Source organism: Haliaeetus albicilla, chromosome 18, assembly GCF_947461875.1.
Source record: "Haliaeetus albicilla chromosome 18, bHalAlb1.1, whole genome shotgun sequence".
Taxonomy (NCBI): Eukaryota; Metazoa; Chordata; class Aves; order Accipitriformes; family Accipitridae; genus Haliaeetus; species Haliaeetus albicilla.
Window position 1 is genome coordinate 27,969,329 of NC_091500.1, and position 13,954 is coordinate 27,983,282.

Below are 13,954 nucleotides of genomic sequence, written 5' to 3' on the forward strand. Positions count from 1 at the left end.
ACACACCGGGGGGGGCACCGGGCTCGGGGTTCACGGGGGGGGACCGGTCCCCGGGCAGCCAGCGCCCCCCCCCATCATCATCACCCAGCCCCCCCCCGGGACCCCCTTACCGCCCCCGAGTCCGTCGCCCGGTGGCCCCCAGCGCTCGGTCCCAGCGCTCCCAGTACAGCCCAGCGCTCCCAGTACAGCCCAGTGCTCCCAGTACAGCCCAGTCCCCCCCCGCAGGGCACGCTCAGCGCCCTCAGCGCAACGCCCCGGAGCCCGGCCCCAGTGGCCCCAGTGGCCCCAGTACGTAGCCCAGGGCGGTGCCCCAGTGGCCCCAGTGCCCCCCAGGGCCATGTCCCAGTCCCCCCCAGTCTCCCCAGTTCCCCTCAGTGCAAACCCCAGTCCCCCCCAGCATCCCCAGTCCCCCGAGTCTCCCCAGTCCCCCCCCAGTATCCCCAGTGCACACCCCAGTCCCCCCAGTGTCTCCAGCCTCCCCAGTCCTCCCAGTGTCCTCAGTGCACACCCCAGTCCCCCCAGTCCCCCCAGTATCCCCAGTGCACACCCCAGTCCTCCCAGTATCCTCAGTCCCCCGACTCTCCTCAGTCCCCCCCAGTATCCCCAGCGCACACCCCGGTCCTCCCAGTACCTCCAGTCCCCCCAGTACCCCCAGTGCACACCCCAGTCCTCCCAGTGCATACCTCAGTATCCGCAGCCCCCCTAGTCTCCCCCGTTCCCCCGGTATCCCCAGTGCACACCACACCCCAGTCCCCCCAGTATCTCCAGTCCTCCCAGTATCCCCAGTCCACACCGCGCTGTTCCCCGCCCCCTCCCCAGGGGGCGCTCTCTCACCCTGCCGGTCCCATCCCGGGCCCGCGGGGTCATGTGATCTCCTCACACCCCCGGCGGGCTCCGCCCCCCCTCCTCCGGCCTTTCGATTGGCCTAACGAGCCGTCGGTCGAGGCGCGTCGGGCGGCGATTGGCCGAGAGGCGCGTCGGGGCGGGAAGAGGAGGAGGCGGAGGAGGAAGCGCGGGGCCCCGGATGTGAGTGAGGGCGGCGGGGCCGGAGCCGGGAGCGGCCGGAGCGCGGAGCCCATGGAGGGGGCGGGCGGGGCCGGGCCGGTGAGGGCGGGGGGGCCGGTTGTGGGGCTGGGAGGGGGCTTGGGTGTGTGTGGGGGTCCCGGTACGGGGGTCCCGGTATCGGGGAGGGGGCGGTTGTGGGGCTGGGGGGGGGTCCCGATATGGGGGTCCCGGTATCGGGGTGGGGTGGGGGGTTGTGGGGCTGGAGGGGGACCCTGGGTGGGGGGGTCCCGATATGGGGGAGACCCGGTTGTGCGGCTGGGGGTGGGCCTGGTATGGGGGGCTCGGTTGCGGGTATATGGGGGGGTGGGTAGGGGGGAGCGGGGTATGGGGGGGCTGAATATGGGGCAACACGCTTTGGGGGGGGTCTGGGTGTGGGGTGAGCCGGTTCGGGGGGTGGGGGGGCAGTTGTAAGGGTATGGGGGGCCCATGTGTAGGGCGGTGGGTGTAGGGGGGGGCAGCTATAGGGGGGCATGTGGGGGGCAGGGATGAGGAGCTGGTGGGAGGAGATGGTTATGGGGGAGCTGGGGGGGGACACACAGCAATGGCGAAGGGGGGACAGGGGCAGGGAGGGGGCCCACGGGCCAGGGGGGGTCCCTGGGGGCCCTGACTGCCGCCCCCCCCCCCCCCCGCAGGTTTCCCCTCGCCATGGATGACCTGAACCTGCACTACAGGTTCCTGAACTGGCGCCGGCGGATCCGGGAGATCCGGGAGGTTCGGGCCGTCCGCTACCAGGAGCGCGCCAAGCACATCCTGGTGGACGGCGACACGCTCAGGTACGGGACGGGGAGGGGGCCGCACCCATGCGGGGGGGTCGTGGGTGCCCGTCAGCGTGGGTGACAGTCTCTTGTGGTTTGTTCTCCCCCCCCAGTTATCACGGGAACTCCGGCGAGGTCGGCTGCTACGTGGCACCGCGGCCCCTCACCAGGGACAACAACTACTTTGAGGTGAAACCTCACCCCCAGGGAGGGGGAGCTCCTCCACCAGATTTTTGGAGGGGGGGAACGGTTGAGTGCCCCCCTCCCCCAGCGCCAGCTGTGCTGACGGGCTTTCTCGGCGTCACCCCCCAGGTGTCCATCGTGGACAGCGGGGTGCGGGGCACCATCGCCGTCGGCCTCGTGCCACAGTACTACAGCCTGGACCACCAGCCCGGCTGGCTGCCCGACTCCGTAGCGTACCATGCCGATGACGGGAAGTGAGTGGGGGGGTCACTGGGACCTAGGGGGGGGCTGTTGGGACCTGGCGGGGGGCTGTCGGGACCTGGTCTGCCATTGGGGAGCGGGTTTGGGGGATGCTTGTGGTCTCTGGAGTGGCCTGGGGACAAGGGAAGGGGTCCGGCCACCCCCTTTTTGCTGTCACCCCCGTGCTCAGCTCCCCCCCCCGGCCCCCCCAGGCTGTACAGCGGCAGAGCCAAGGGCCGGCAATTCGGCACCAAGTGCAGCTCCGGGGATCGCATCGGCTGCGGCATCGAGCTGGTCTCCTTCGAGGTGCAGACAGCCCAGATCTTCTTCACCAAAAACGGGAAGAGGGTGAGATGCCCCCCACCCTCTTCTTCACCCTCACCCCCCCCGGAGGCACAACCTGACCCCCACCCCATGTCCCCCCTCCCAAACACGCAGGTGGGTTCCACCATCATGCCGCTGTCCCCCGAGGGGCTCTTCCCGGCGGTGGGGATGCACTCGCTGGGAGAGGAGGTGCGGCTGCACCTCCACGCCGAGCTGGGGACGGAGGAGGATGACAGCGCCATGATGGTGGACAGCTACGAGGAGGAGTGGGGGCGGCTGCACGACGTGAAGGTCTGCGGCACGGTGAGTGCTGCCCCCCACCCCCAGGTTAGAGGGGGAGTGGGGGGCGGGGGTCCTTTAGAGGAGCTGCCCCCCCCAGCCCCCATGCCAGGCCCCGGCATCCCCCTGCGTTATTGACGGGGGACCAAGGAGGGTACGCGGCCACCACCGCGCGTCCTGGGTTCCCCAGCGTCGGCACAAAGCCCTTTTTGGGAGGTGTCGAGATTTAGGGGGCTCAGGAGAGGGGCTTTTGGGGTGCGAGCATGAGCAGGGCTGTGCTGGGGAGAGGTGAAACCCCAAGTCCTGCAGCGAGTCCCAAAAAGGAGCTGTTTTCCCCCAGAATCAATGATCGGCCGCAGCTCTTGCTCTGATTTCCCTCGTCAACCGGGGGCCCAGGACCCTTCCTCTGGTGGGTTCCCCCCCACCTCAGTGGGATCCCCAAAATCGTGGCAGAGCACCCCACGCAGGAGCTAGCCCTGTCGCCGCTGTCACCCCTGCTTTGGGGGGGTCTGGGGGGGCCCCATCGCTTTCGCAAGGCGGTGGAGGGCCGGGCTGTGCTCGCTGCGGGGGGCAGGCAGCTCGGCAGGGCCCCCCCTACCCTTTGCGAAAGCAAACCCACAGCCCGAACCCACCCCCCCACCCCCCCCGAGTTTTAAGGGTTTGCAGCTTGGCGCCGGGGGCTATTTTCCATCACGCCCCCCCCCCCCCCCCAGCAGCCCCCACTTGCTCCCAGCCTCGTGGTCCCCCTCTCCGTCCTCCCCGCCGGCTCCAGTGCCACCCGCTGCCGTCGAACAATGCTGGCGCTAACCGCAGCAAGGGGGGGGGGTGGAGCTGGCCCCCCCCCCCCCGCCAAAGCTTGGGGGGGTCGGGGGTGCCTGGAGCCTCGTCCCTGGCTGTTGTGGCAGTGGGTCTCCCCCGAGATGTGCCTCAGTTTCCCCCCCTTCAGTGCCTTGGTCACCCCCCCACACACCCCGTGCCTCAGTTTCCCTCTGTTTCTCACAGGGGCGGGGGGGGGGGGTGGTTCCCCAGCAATGCCCAGGACCCTCCTGTCATTCCCCCCCTCCCTCCCCAGTCCCGTTCAGCCACCGACTTGTTTCATTTTCATTCTCCTCCGCATTTTTTTGGCCGTTCCCTCCCAGAGCTTGGCCGGGGGCTGTGGCCCCCGCCACGGCTGCAGCGGGGTGCTGGGGGACACACACACCCCCCATGCCAAGCCCCCCCACCTAGCCAAGCACCCCGGACCCCCCTTCCCTGGTAGCTTTGAGGGGAAAAGGGGATGTTTTGTGGTTCCTAAAGGGTTTTTTTCCGCTCCCCTGCCCCCCCCCCCCAAGCCGGGGGTGGGCAGGAATGTGGGCGCAGGCCCAGGCCGACCTCAGCAGCGTAAACAGCCCCGGCCCCCCCCGGGGAGCTCCCACCCACTTCCCGGCACCGCGGACCGGGGGGGCCCCTTTCCCCCCCCCCCATCCCCAGCACTGCTGCTGGGGCGGGGGGCTGGAGGCTGTCCCTGTCCCCCCCCCCGCCCTGCACCCCTTTGGGGTGTTGCCTATTCTTGGGGGCTGGGAGTATGATCCCCCCCCCAGGTTTGGGGTGTCCCCTCAGGCTTAGGACACCCGCCCCCCCAGGTTTGGGATGCTGCACCCCCTCAGGATTGGGGTGTCCCCCCTCCAAGGTTTGCCCCCCCCCCCCCCCCCCCTCACTTTGGGGTGTCATTCTCCAGGTTTGGGACACCCTCCAGTTTTAGGGTGTCGTCTTCCAGATTTGTGACCCCCTCCCTAGGTTTGGGGTGTCATCCCCCCCCAGGTTTGGGCTGCCCCCCCCAGGTTTGGGCTGCCCCCCCCAGCTTTAGGACACCACCAACACACCCCCCCCCCGCCATTCAACCTGAGCCCACCTTCCCCCCCCCTTTACGCTGCCGATAGTGGGGTGCGGGGGTGTGCCCCCCCCCCCAATCCCTGGGTGTTGTGTGCCCCCCCCCGCAGCTGCTGGAGTACGTGGGCAAAGGGAAGAGCATCGTGGACGTGGGGCTGGCGCAGGCGCGTCGCCCCCTCAGCACCCGCAGCCACTACTTCGAGGTGGAGATTGTGGACCCCGGCGAGAAATGCTACATCGCCCTGGGGCTGGCCCGCAAGGTGAGGGGTGCGCCGGCGGGGTGGGGGGGCGGGGGGGGGGCCTGGGCTGCCCCCTCCCCAAGCCTTCATCCTTCTCTTCTTCCTCCTCTTTGTGCAGGATTACCCGAAAAACCGGCATCCCGGCTGGAGCAGGGGCTCGGTGGCGTATCATGCGGGTGAGTCCCCCCCCAAACATGGGGACCCCCCCTAAAGGTGTGGACCTCCCCCCCCCCCCCCAGTGGCATTTGGGGTCCAGCACCCCCACCCTGGGATGTGTGTGGGGGTGTCATCGTCATCCCCCCCGCCCCCCTTTCCCAGCCTCCCCAGGGGTTTGGGTCTGTTGTACTGGTTGTGCTTGCTCTGACCCACCGTGTTCCCCCCCCCACTGCCCCAAAACACTACACAGGCCAGATTCTGGTGCCCGCCGCCCCCCCCAGGATGCTGCTCCCTGCCCCCCGCCCCCGGCCTTCATCTTCCTCCTGGCAGCACTTTCCTTCCCACTGGTTTGTCCCCCATCACCCCCTCTTGGTGGGGTGCAGCCCCATGGGGTGGCAGTGGGGAGGGGTCCCAGCGCTACGGGGGGGGTTCCTGTGACACCTTCCCCCTCCCCCCCCCCAGACGATGGGAAGATCTTCCACGGCAGCGGGGTGGGGGACCCCTTTGGCCCCCGCTGCTACAAGGGCGACATCATGGGCTGCGGCATCATGTTCCCCCGCGACTACATCTTGGACAGTGAAGGTACCGGCTGGGGGGAGCCAGGGCCCCCCCCCGTGGGGCTGAACATCCCGTGGAGGGGGGGGGGCATGGCAGAACCACCATCGTGTGTGTCCCCCCCGCCCCGTGCCCAGGTGACAGTGACGACACCTGCGACACTGCGGAGGTGAAGCCCAAACCTGTCAGGAACGTGATGTACCTGCATCAGGAGGAGGAAGAGGAGGAGGAGGAAGACGACGGCGAGGAGATGGAGCAGGAGCACGAGGGCAAGAAGGTGGTGGTAAGAGCGCAGCACCCCCCCGGGGGGGGCAGGATTGAGCCCCCCTCACACCCGGTATTGGGGTCCTTTTTGCAGTGGCTCCTCTTGGCGTCCATCCACGCCGGGCTGGGGGCATCAACCCCTTCCCCTCCATGGATTTGGGGGTGGGGGGAATGCCCTGACAGCCCCCAATGTCCCCCCCCCCATCTGCATGTGCCCCCCCCAGGTGTTCTTCACCCGCAACGGGAAGATCATTGGCAAGAAGGAGGCGGTGGTGCCGCCGGGGGGGTACTTCCCCACCGTCGGGATGCTCAGCAGCGGCGAGAAGGTCAAGGTCGACCTGCACCCCCTCAGTGGTTAGGGTGGGGGGGGGGCACGGGGGGGCCCCCCACCCTGCCGGGCACTGCCCCCCCCCCCCCCCCCCACCCCCCGTGCACTTTAAGGCCTTTTGCCTGGCAGTGGGTTCCCTCCCCTCTGTGTTATTGGGGGGCCCAAACCTGCCCTCGCCACCTGTGGGTGCCCCTTTGTGCGGCTGCGGGACCCCCCTGTCATCCCACTGCCCCCCCCTGTGCGTGGGAGGGGGGTCCCTGGCCGGGGGGGGGGGGGGCAGAGTTAAGGGTACATTCCGTTTCCTCCCTCCCCAAATCCATGGTGTTGCTGTCCCCCCACCTTGTGAATGTAAACCCCCCCTGGGACCCCCCACCCACCCCAGGGGGGCTGTGCCCCCACCCCGGGACCCCCCCGACGCTGGGGGGTGGGGGGGGGGGGCAGGGGCAGGGCTGGCCCCCCCCCCCCCTCAAGCCAAGCCGGCGCAGAAAAAAGGAGCCTGCGAGACGGTTTTGGTTTCTCCGTTGGCATTTGCACATGGTCGGACAAGGAGGGGGGGTCCGCGCCCCCCCATACAGCTCCGCGCCCCCCCCTATATAATATATATATATTAGAGATGTCTGACTAAAGCTCATATAAATCCTTTCTTAGACAAAAATAGACTTTGCTTTATTGGTGTCCGGCCCCCCCTCACCCCCCCACAATTGGGCGGGGGGGCTTCCCTGGGGCCCTCCTACACCCCTCCCCCCTCCACGCTGCTGGGGGTCAGCCCCCCTGCCTGGCTGCTGCCCCCCGCCCCCAGCGGGGGGGTCCCTCACTTGCGGTGGGTGCCCAGCATGACCTTGGTGATGAAGGTGACGATGGCGGAGGCCGGCTGCTCGGGGTCCAGCTCGGCAAAGAGGTGGCAGGCGTTCCCCCCCGGCCCCCCCGCCTTTTTGGCCACGAAGCCAAAAATCCTGGGGGGGGGCAGAGCTGTGGTTGGGGGGGGACACATACATATACCAGCACTGTCCCCCCCTACCATGGGGGGGGTCCCCTGTGGTACTTACTTAGAGGTGGTGCCATCTGGATTCGCCCACCTGTGGGAGGGTGTCATTAGTGGAGTGCTAATTAGCCAGATGCCCCCCCCATGTGTGTGTGCCCCCCCCCCCCGTCACCTGCGGTCCTCGGGGTCTGTGCTGCAGTAGGTGACGTTGCTGACGGGGTAATGACGGCGGAAGAAGAGCCTGGGGGGGGGGGGAATGGGGTGAGTGTGGGGGGGTGATGGTGGGATGGGGGTTTGGGACCCCCCCCCCGATGATGGTACCCGTGGGGGGGGGGGGTGACACGGGGTTGGGGGTTTGGGACCCCCATGGTGGATGGTATGTGGGGCTGTGACACTGGGGTGGGGGTTCAGTACCTGGCAAGGGGGGGGGGGGTGCTGGGAGGGGGGTCCAGGGCCCCCCCAGATGATAACACTGGGGGGGGGTGATGGTGGGGGGGGTGGTCGAGCCCCCCCCCCCCATGATCAATGGAGCAGGGGGGTGTGATGCTGGGAGGGGGGTCCAGGGTCCCCCCCAAGGCCATTAGCAGCCTGGGGGGGGGCTGTGGGTGCCGGGGGGGGGTCACTCACTTGCGCTGGCTGTCGGTGAGGGTGATGCCCTGCGCCGACACCTTGAAGTGGACGGTGCAGGCGGGGGGGGGGGGCGGGGGGTGCCCCCCAGGACGGTGCCCACCGCCTTGGCCACCGCCTGCGGCCCCGTCAGCGACTCCGTCTCCACCGAGCCCAGGTAGAGCACGCTGCAGGCTGGGGGGGGGGCAGCGCTGGGGGGGGGGGGCCGGCCTGCTGTGCCCCCCCCCCCCTCCCCCAAACTGGGGTACAGCCCTGCTGTGGCCCCCCCCCTCCCCAGCCTGTGAACTGGGGACACAGCCCCCCGCCCCCAGGACACTGGGGTGCTGGGCACAGCCCTGCACCCCCTCCCAGTGCCCCCCCGCCCCCAGGCCCCCCATCCCAGTGCTCCCAGTCCCCCCCATCCCCCTGTTCCCAATCCCAATGCCACCAGGGTCAACCCCCCCCCCCCCCCCAGTGCCGCTATTCCCCCTCCCAGTGCTCCCAATCCTGATGCCCTCATCCCAGTGAACTCATCCCAATGCCCCCCAGTAGACACTCCCATCCCAGTGCCCTCCAATCCCAGTGCCCCCCCCCGCCCAGTGCCCCTATCCCAGTACTCCCAATCCTGGTGCCCTCCAATCCCAGTGCCCCCCCATCCCAGTGCCCCCTGTCCCAGTACTCCCAATACCAGTGCCCTCCCACCCCAGTGCCCCTATCCCAGTACTCCCAATCCTGGTGCTCTCCAATCCCAGTACTCCCAATCCCAGTACTCCCAATACCAGTGTCCCTATCCCAGTACTCCCAATACCAGTGCCCTCCCACCCCAGTGCCCCTATCCCAGTACTCCCAATACCAGCGCCCCCCCGCCCCCCATCCCAGTGCCCCTATCCCAGTACTCCCAATCCTGGTGCCCTCCAATCCCAGTACTCCCAATCCCAGTGTCCTCCCATCCCAGTGCCCCCATCCCAATGCCCCCCCCACCCACCCCAGTGCCCCTATCCCAGTACTCCCAATACTGGTGCCCTCCAGTCCCAGTACTCCCAATCCCGGTGCCTTCCAATCCCAGTACTCCTAATCCCAGTGCCCCTCCTCCCCAGCACGCCCCTGTCCCAGTACTCCTAATTCCCAGTGTCCTCCCACCCCAGTGCCCCTATCCCAGTACTCCCAATCCCGGTGCCCTCCCATCCCAGTACTCCCAATCCCAGTGCCCCCCCAACCCAGTGCCCCTATCCCAGTACTCCCGATCCCAGTGCCCCCCCATTCCAGTGCCTCAATTCTGATGCCCCCATCCCAGTGCCCGTATCCCAGTACTCCCAATTCCAGTGCCCCTATCCCAGTACTCCCAATCCCGGTGCCCTCCCATCCCAGTACTCCCAATCCCAGTGCCCCCCCCAACCCAGTGCCCCTATCCCAGTACTCCCGATCCCAGTGCCCCCCCATTCCAGTGCCTCAATTCTGATGCCCCCATCCCAGTGCCCGTATCCCAGTACTCCCAATTCCAGTGCCCCTATCCCAGTACTCCCAATCCCAGTGCCCTCCCATCCCAGTACTCCCAATCCCAGTGCCCCCCCCACCCCAGCACCCACCTGCTCCCTGGCGCAGCAGGTCGGCGGCCGTGCTCATGTTGGGGGGCACGGGCACGTCCAGGGTCTCCTCCAGGGGGTCTGGGGGGGGACACACACACAGGCTGGGGTCACTGTGCCCCCCCCCCCCAGGGCCAGGGGGGGCAGATTGGGATGGAGGGGGGGCTTGGTGGGCCGGGGTCTGGGTCCCCATTTCAGTTGGGAAGGGGAATGGGGGGGGGGTGAGGTGTAATGGTTGGGGGGGGGTCAACTACAGGGTGCTGGGTGGGGAGGGGGGTGTGTGACATGGGGGGGGGGTCACCTACCTTTGCTGGGGATGCGGAGGGTGCAGGGCAGGGAGATGGGGGTGAGGTGTAATGTTTGGGGGGGGTGGGTGAACCGCAGGGTGCTGGGTGGGGAGTGGGGGGGGGGGGTGTGACATGGGGGGGTCACCACGGTTTGGGGGGGGGTCACCTACCTTTGCTGGGGATGCGGAGGGCGCAGGGCAGGGAGATAGGGGTGATGGAGTGCTGCAGCACCAGCGCCGGCAGGCTCCCTGCAGAGGGTGGGTGTCAGGGACCCCCCCACGCCCCCCCACCCTAACACCCCCCCCCCGACCCCCAATACTCACCGAAATGGGGCTCGTCCTGGGACCCCTTGATCTTGACACCCCGGGGGCCCGTTTCGATGAGGAAATGTCGGACCAGCTGCTCCTGGGGGTCCCCTGGTTGGGGGATGGGGGGGGGGGCAGATCAGTGCTGGTGGGTGCTCCCCTGGGTGTCGTGTCCCCCCCCCGGACACCCCCCCACCCCCAGTCCCGGACACCTGGGTTCACACCTGGGGGACATGGGGTGCTGGAGGGGGGGGGGTCTGTGGGGTGTTGGGGGACGTGGGGTGCTGGGGGGGCTCTGTGGGGTGCTGGAGGGGGGGTCTGTGGGGTGTTGGGGGACATGGGGGGGCTCTGTGGGGTGCTGGAGGGGGGCTCTGTGGGGTGTTGAGGGACATGGGGTGCTGGGGGGGGCTCTGTGGGGTGTTGGGGGACATGGGGTGCTGGGGGGGCTCTGTGGGGTGCTGGAGGACATGGGGTGCTGGGGGGGCTCTGTGGGGTGTGGGGGGCTCTGTGGGGTGTTGGGGGACATGGGGTGCTGGAAGGGGGGGGCCCTATAGGGTATCTAAGGGCCCTGGGGGGGGTGCCTGGGGGCTCTGTGGGGTGCCCAGGGCGCTCTGGAGTGTCCAGGGATGCTATGGGGTGCCCGGGGGACCAAGTGGGATGTTGGGGGACATTGGGGTGCCCAGGGGCTTTATGGGGTGCTGGGGGGGGGGCTCTATGGGGTGCCCAGGGCCCCTGTGGGTGCAGAGGCCCCCCGAGGGGATGGAGACACCCAAGGGATGCACCGGCACCACGGGAGGTGGGGGCTGCCCAAGGTTTGGGGGTGCCATGGTGGGGGGGGGGGCAGAGGGGGGGTTCCCTACCCTTGTTGGGGGGCAGGCAGTGGGGGGGCGGTGTGGCCACCTTCAACGCCAGCCCGTAGGCGCCCTGGAAGGAGCTGCTGTGGCGGATGAGGAAGGACCCCGGCGCCTTCCCCTTCAGCAGGGCGACAGCTGTGGGACCCCCACGGTCACCCATGGGTGGGGGACCCCAGACCCACCCCCCCCCCCCACCCCCTTCCCCATACCTTGGTCCCGCGAAAGGCCGGGTTTGTACCAAAACTTGGACGTATCCTGCACAAAAGTGACCCCGGCGGGTGCCTCCGCTTCGGGGGGGCCCTGGCACCCATGGGTGCCCCCCAGGTTGTGCTCGGGGGTGAAGGAGACGTGTTGGGGGGGGGAAGCTCGATCTCGAGGACCCCCCGGTGCTGGTGGGTGCCTTTTCTCTGGCAGGGGGGGTTGAGGTGTGGGGGGGTCGTAATATGCCGTGGGGAGGGGGAAAGCGGGGGTCGGGGACCCCGGTACCTCCCCCGGGCACCCATGGGTGCTGCTGCTGGGGGAGGGGGTCTGGGGGCTGCGGGGGGTGGTTGGGCTGATGGAGGTGCTGGAGTTGGGGGGGGGGGGGCTCGGCAGGGCCCCGGCGGAGGGTGCTGGGGGCGTCCGGGGTGTCGGGGCACCCACCGGCACCCAAGTCCCGGGGGGGCCGGCGCAGCGAGTGGGGGCCTTCGGGGGTCCCACGCCAGGGTCCCCCCTCGCCCGGGCTCCTCCGCTCTGGGGGGGGGGGGGGCAGAGACAGAGGGTGAGAACCCACTCAGCACCCCCGGTAAGACCCTCTGGGGGGGCCCCCAGTAAGCTCCTCCCCCCCAGTAGCCCCTTTGCAGCCCCCCAGCCCCTCTGTGGCTGCTAACCCCCCCAGAAGCCCCCCCATCCCTCTAGCCCCCCCAGCACATCCCCCCAGCCCCCTGCAACTGCCCCATTAGCCCCTTTACCCCCAATAAGCCCCCCCCCAAGCCCTTCTGTGGCCACTAGCCCCCCATACACCCCCCCAGAACCCCCCCCAGCCCCCCAACACACCCCCCCAGCCCCCTGCAACCACCCCATTAGCCCCTTTACCCCCAATAAGCCCCCCCCAAGCCCTTCTGTGGCCACTAGCCCCCCATACACCCCCCCCAAACAACCCCCCAACACCCCCCCGTAACCCCCCCATTAGCCCCTTCTTTGCCCCCCCCAGCAAGCCCCCCACCAGCTCCCTACACCCAGCCCCCCCAGTGCCCCCCCAGACCCTCACCGGTGGGCTCCTGGGGGTCCGGCTGGCCGGGGATACCGTAGCCCTCGCGGGCCTCCAGCGCGGGGGGCTCGTAGCCCATTTTGCCATAGGGGTCCCGGGGGGCTGGGAGGGGCCGGGGGGGGCCCCGTCCCAACCCCAAGCCAGGGCGGCCACAACGGGGGCAAGCGGGGGGCTCGTGGGCTTCGCCGGAGGCCGGAGGGCGAGCCCCCCAGGTTTCACCCCCCCGCTCTAAGCGCACCCCATAAAGCGGAGGGGTGGGAAGCGGGGGGGGGGCCCTCGCCCCCCCAGCCCTGGCAATCCTGGCAGGGGCAAAGGGGGGCCAGCTCCTCCAGCAGCAGGTAGCCCCCCGCTTGGCGTCCGTAGCCACAGGGGGGGAACCCCTCGGAGAGCGAGCGGTGCACCCCCCGCTTCTCGCCCCCCCCAGGCCCTTCGTGGCCCCCCCCGTGTCGCCGCTCCAGGCTCCCCTCGGCCCCGTATCGGGGTCCCTCGGGGCTGGGGGGGCCGGGGGGGCGGTAGCGGCAGGAGCAGGGGGGGGCCAGGCTGGCCCGGCGGCACAGGGGGGGTGCTGGGGTGCCATAGGGTGTTGGGGTGCTATAGGGGGTCAGGGTGCTGTAGGGTGTTGGGGTCCCATAGGGTGTCGGGGTCCCGTGGGATGGTGGGGTCCCGTGGGATGTTGGGGTGCTGTAGGGTGCTGGGGTCCCATGGGATGGTGGGGTCCCATGGGATGATGGGGTCCCATGGGATGATGGGGTGCTGTAGGATGGTGGGGTCCCATGGGATGTCGGGGTCCCATGGGATGTCAGGGTGCTGTAGGGTGCTGGGGTCCCATGGGATGGTGGGGTCCCATGGGATGTCGGGGTGCTGTAGGGTGCTGGGGTCCCATGGGATGTCAGGGTCCCATGGGATGTCAGGGTGCTGTAGGGTGCTGGGGTCCCATGGGATGGTGGGGTCCCATGGGATGTCGGGGTCCCATGGGATGTCGGGGTGCTGTAGGGTGCCGGGGTCCCATGGGATGGTGGGGTCCCATGGGATGATGGGGTCCCATGGGATGTTGGGGTGCTGTAGGGTGCCGGGGTCCCGTGGGATGGTGGGGTCCCGTGGGATGATGGGGTCCCGTGGGATGATGGGGTGCTGTAGGGTGCTGGCGTCCCGTGGGATGGTGGCGTCCCATGGGATGATGGGGTCCCATGGGATGATGGGGTGCTGTAGGGTGCCGGGGTCCCGTGGGATGTTGGGGTCCCATGGAATGTTGGGGTCCCGTGGGATGATGAGGTCCCATAGGGTGTCGGGGTCCCATAGGGTGCTGGGGTCCCGTGGGATGTCGGGGTCCCATAGGGTGCCGGGCTGCCGTAGGGCGCCGTACTGGGGTGCTCATCCTCCAGGATGGGGGTCTCCCGCTCCCCCGTGGGTGCCCCCCGCACCCCAAAACCCCCCAGCAGCCGCTCCAGCTCCTGGCGCTCGGCGGCGGTGGGGGGCGGCGGGCGGCTGGGGGGGGGCTCCACCCCAGAATCACCACCGTTGGGGGGCTCAGGGGGGGTCGGGGAGTCGGTGGCCCCCCCGGGGGTCCAGGGGCTGGGCGCCCGCTTCTTCTGCACCTGGGCGTAGGGGCTGCCGTCCAGCGGCCCCCGGGTGTGCGAGAGCTCTGTGGGGTGGGGGGGGCACAATGGGGGTCAGGCTCATGCACCCCCCAAGCATTCACCCCCCCCCCAAATCCCCTGGGCATCGCCCCCCCTCCAGGTTTCCACCCTACGCCCCCCCCCCAGGAGCTGGGACCCCTAGAAAAGGGGGGGGGGGGACACCCACATATCTGGACAGGGAATGTGGGAAAAGG

General features: G+C 69.2%; 2 protein-coding genes across 3 annotated transcripts in view; one reads left to right on the top strand and one right to left on the bottom strand.

Moving 5' to 3' along the window:
• Positions 1–13,954, bottom strand: part of TNS2 (tensin 2) — a 33,815-nt gene that overhangs the window by 9,129 nt on the left and 10,732 nt on the right. The window contains 12 exon segments of the mRNA XM_069806045.1: positions 7,058–7,210; positions 7,304–7,333; positions 7,412–7,480; positions 7,867–7,925; positions 7,928–8,040; positions 9,432–9,509; positions 9,886–9,963; positions 10,039–10,131; positions 10,881–11,009; positions 11,084–11,606; positions 12,124–12,338; positions 12,341–13,765. Coding sequence (XP_069662146.1) covers positions 7,069–7,210; positions 7,304–7,333; positions 7,412–7,480; positions 7,867–7,925; positions 7,928–8,040; positions 9,432–9,509; positions 9,886–9,963; positions 10,039–10,131; positions 10,881–11,009; positions 11,084–11,606; positions 12,124–12,338; positions 12,341–13,765 — 2,954 coding nt within the window. The 3' untranslated portion in view covers positions 7,058–7,068.
• SPRYD3 (SPRY domain containing 3) lies at positions 1,005–6,912 on the top strand. Of its 2 annotated transcripts, none has more exons than XM_069806028.1 (11): positions 1,005–1,026; positions 1,698–1,838; positions 1,934–2,009; positions 2,133–2,257; positions 2,456–2,591; positions 2,682–2,870; positions 4,826–4,975; positions 5,073–5,130; positions 5,573–5,692; positions 5,803–5,948; positions 6,154–6,912. In XM_069806028.1, coding segments are annotated over exons 1-11 (1,278 nt in total). In that variant the 5' UTR covers positions 1,005–1,024; the 3' UTR covers positions 6,289–6,912. The 2 variants fall into 2 exon arrangements, with proteins under 2 accessions (XP_069662129.1, XP_069662130.1); XM_069806029.1 differs by having other exon boundaries at positions 1,007–1,104.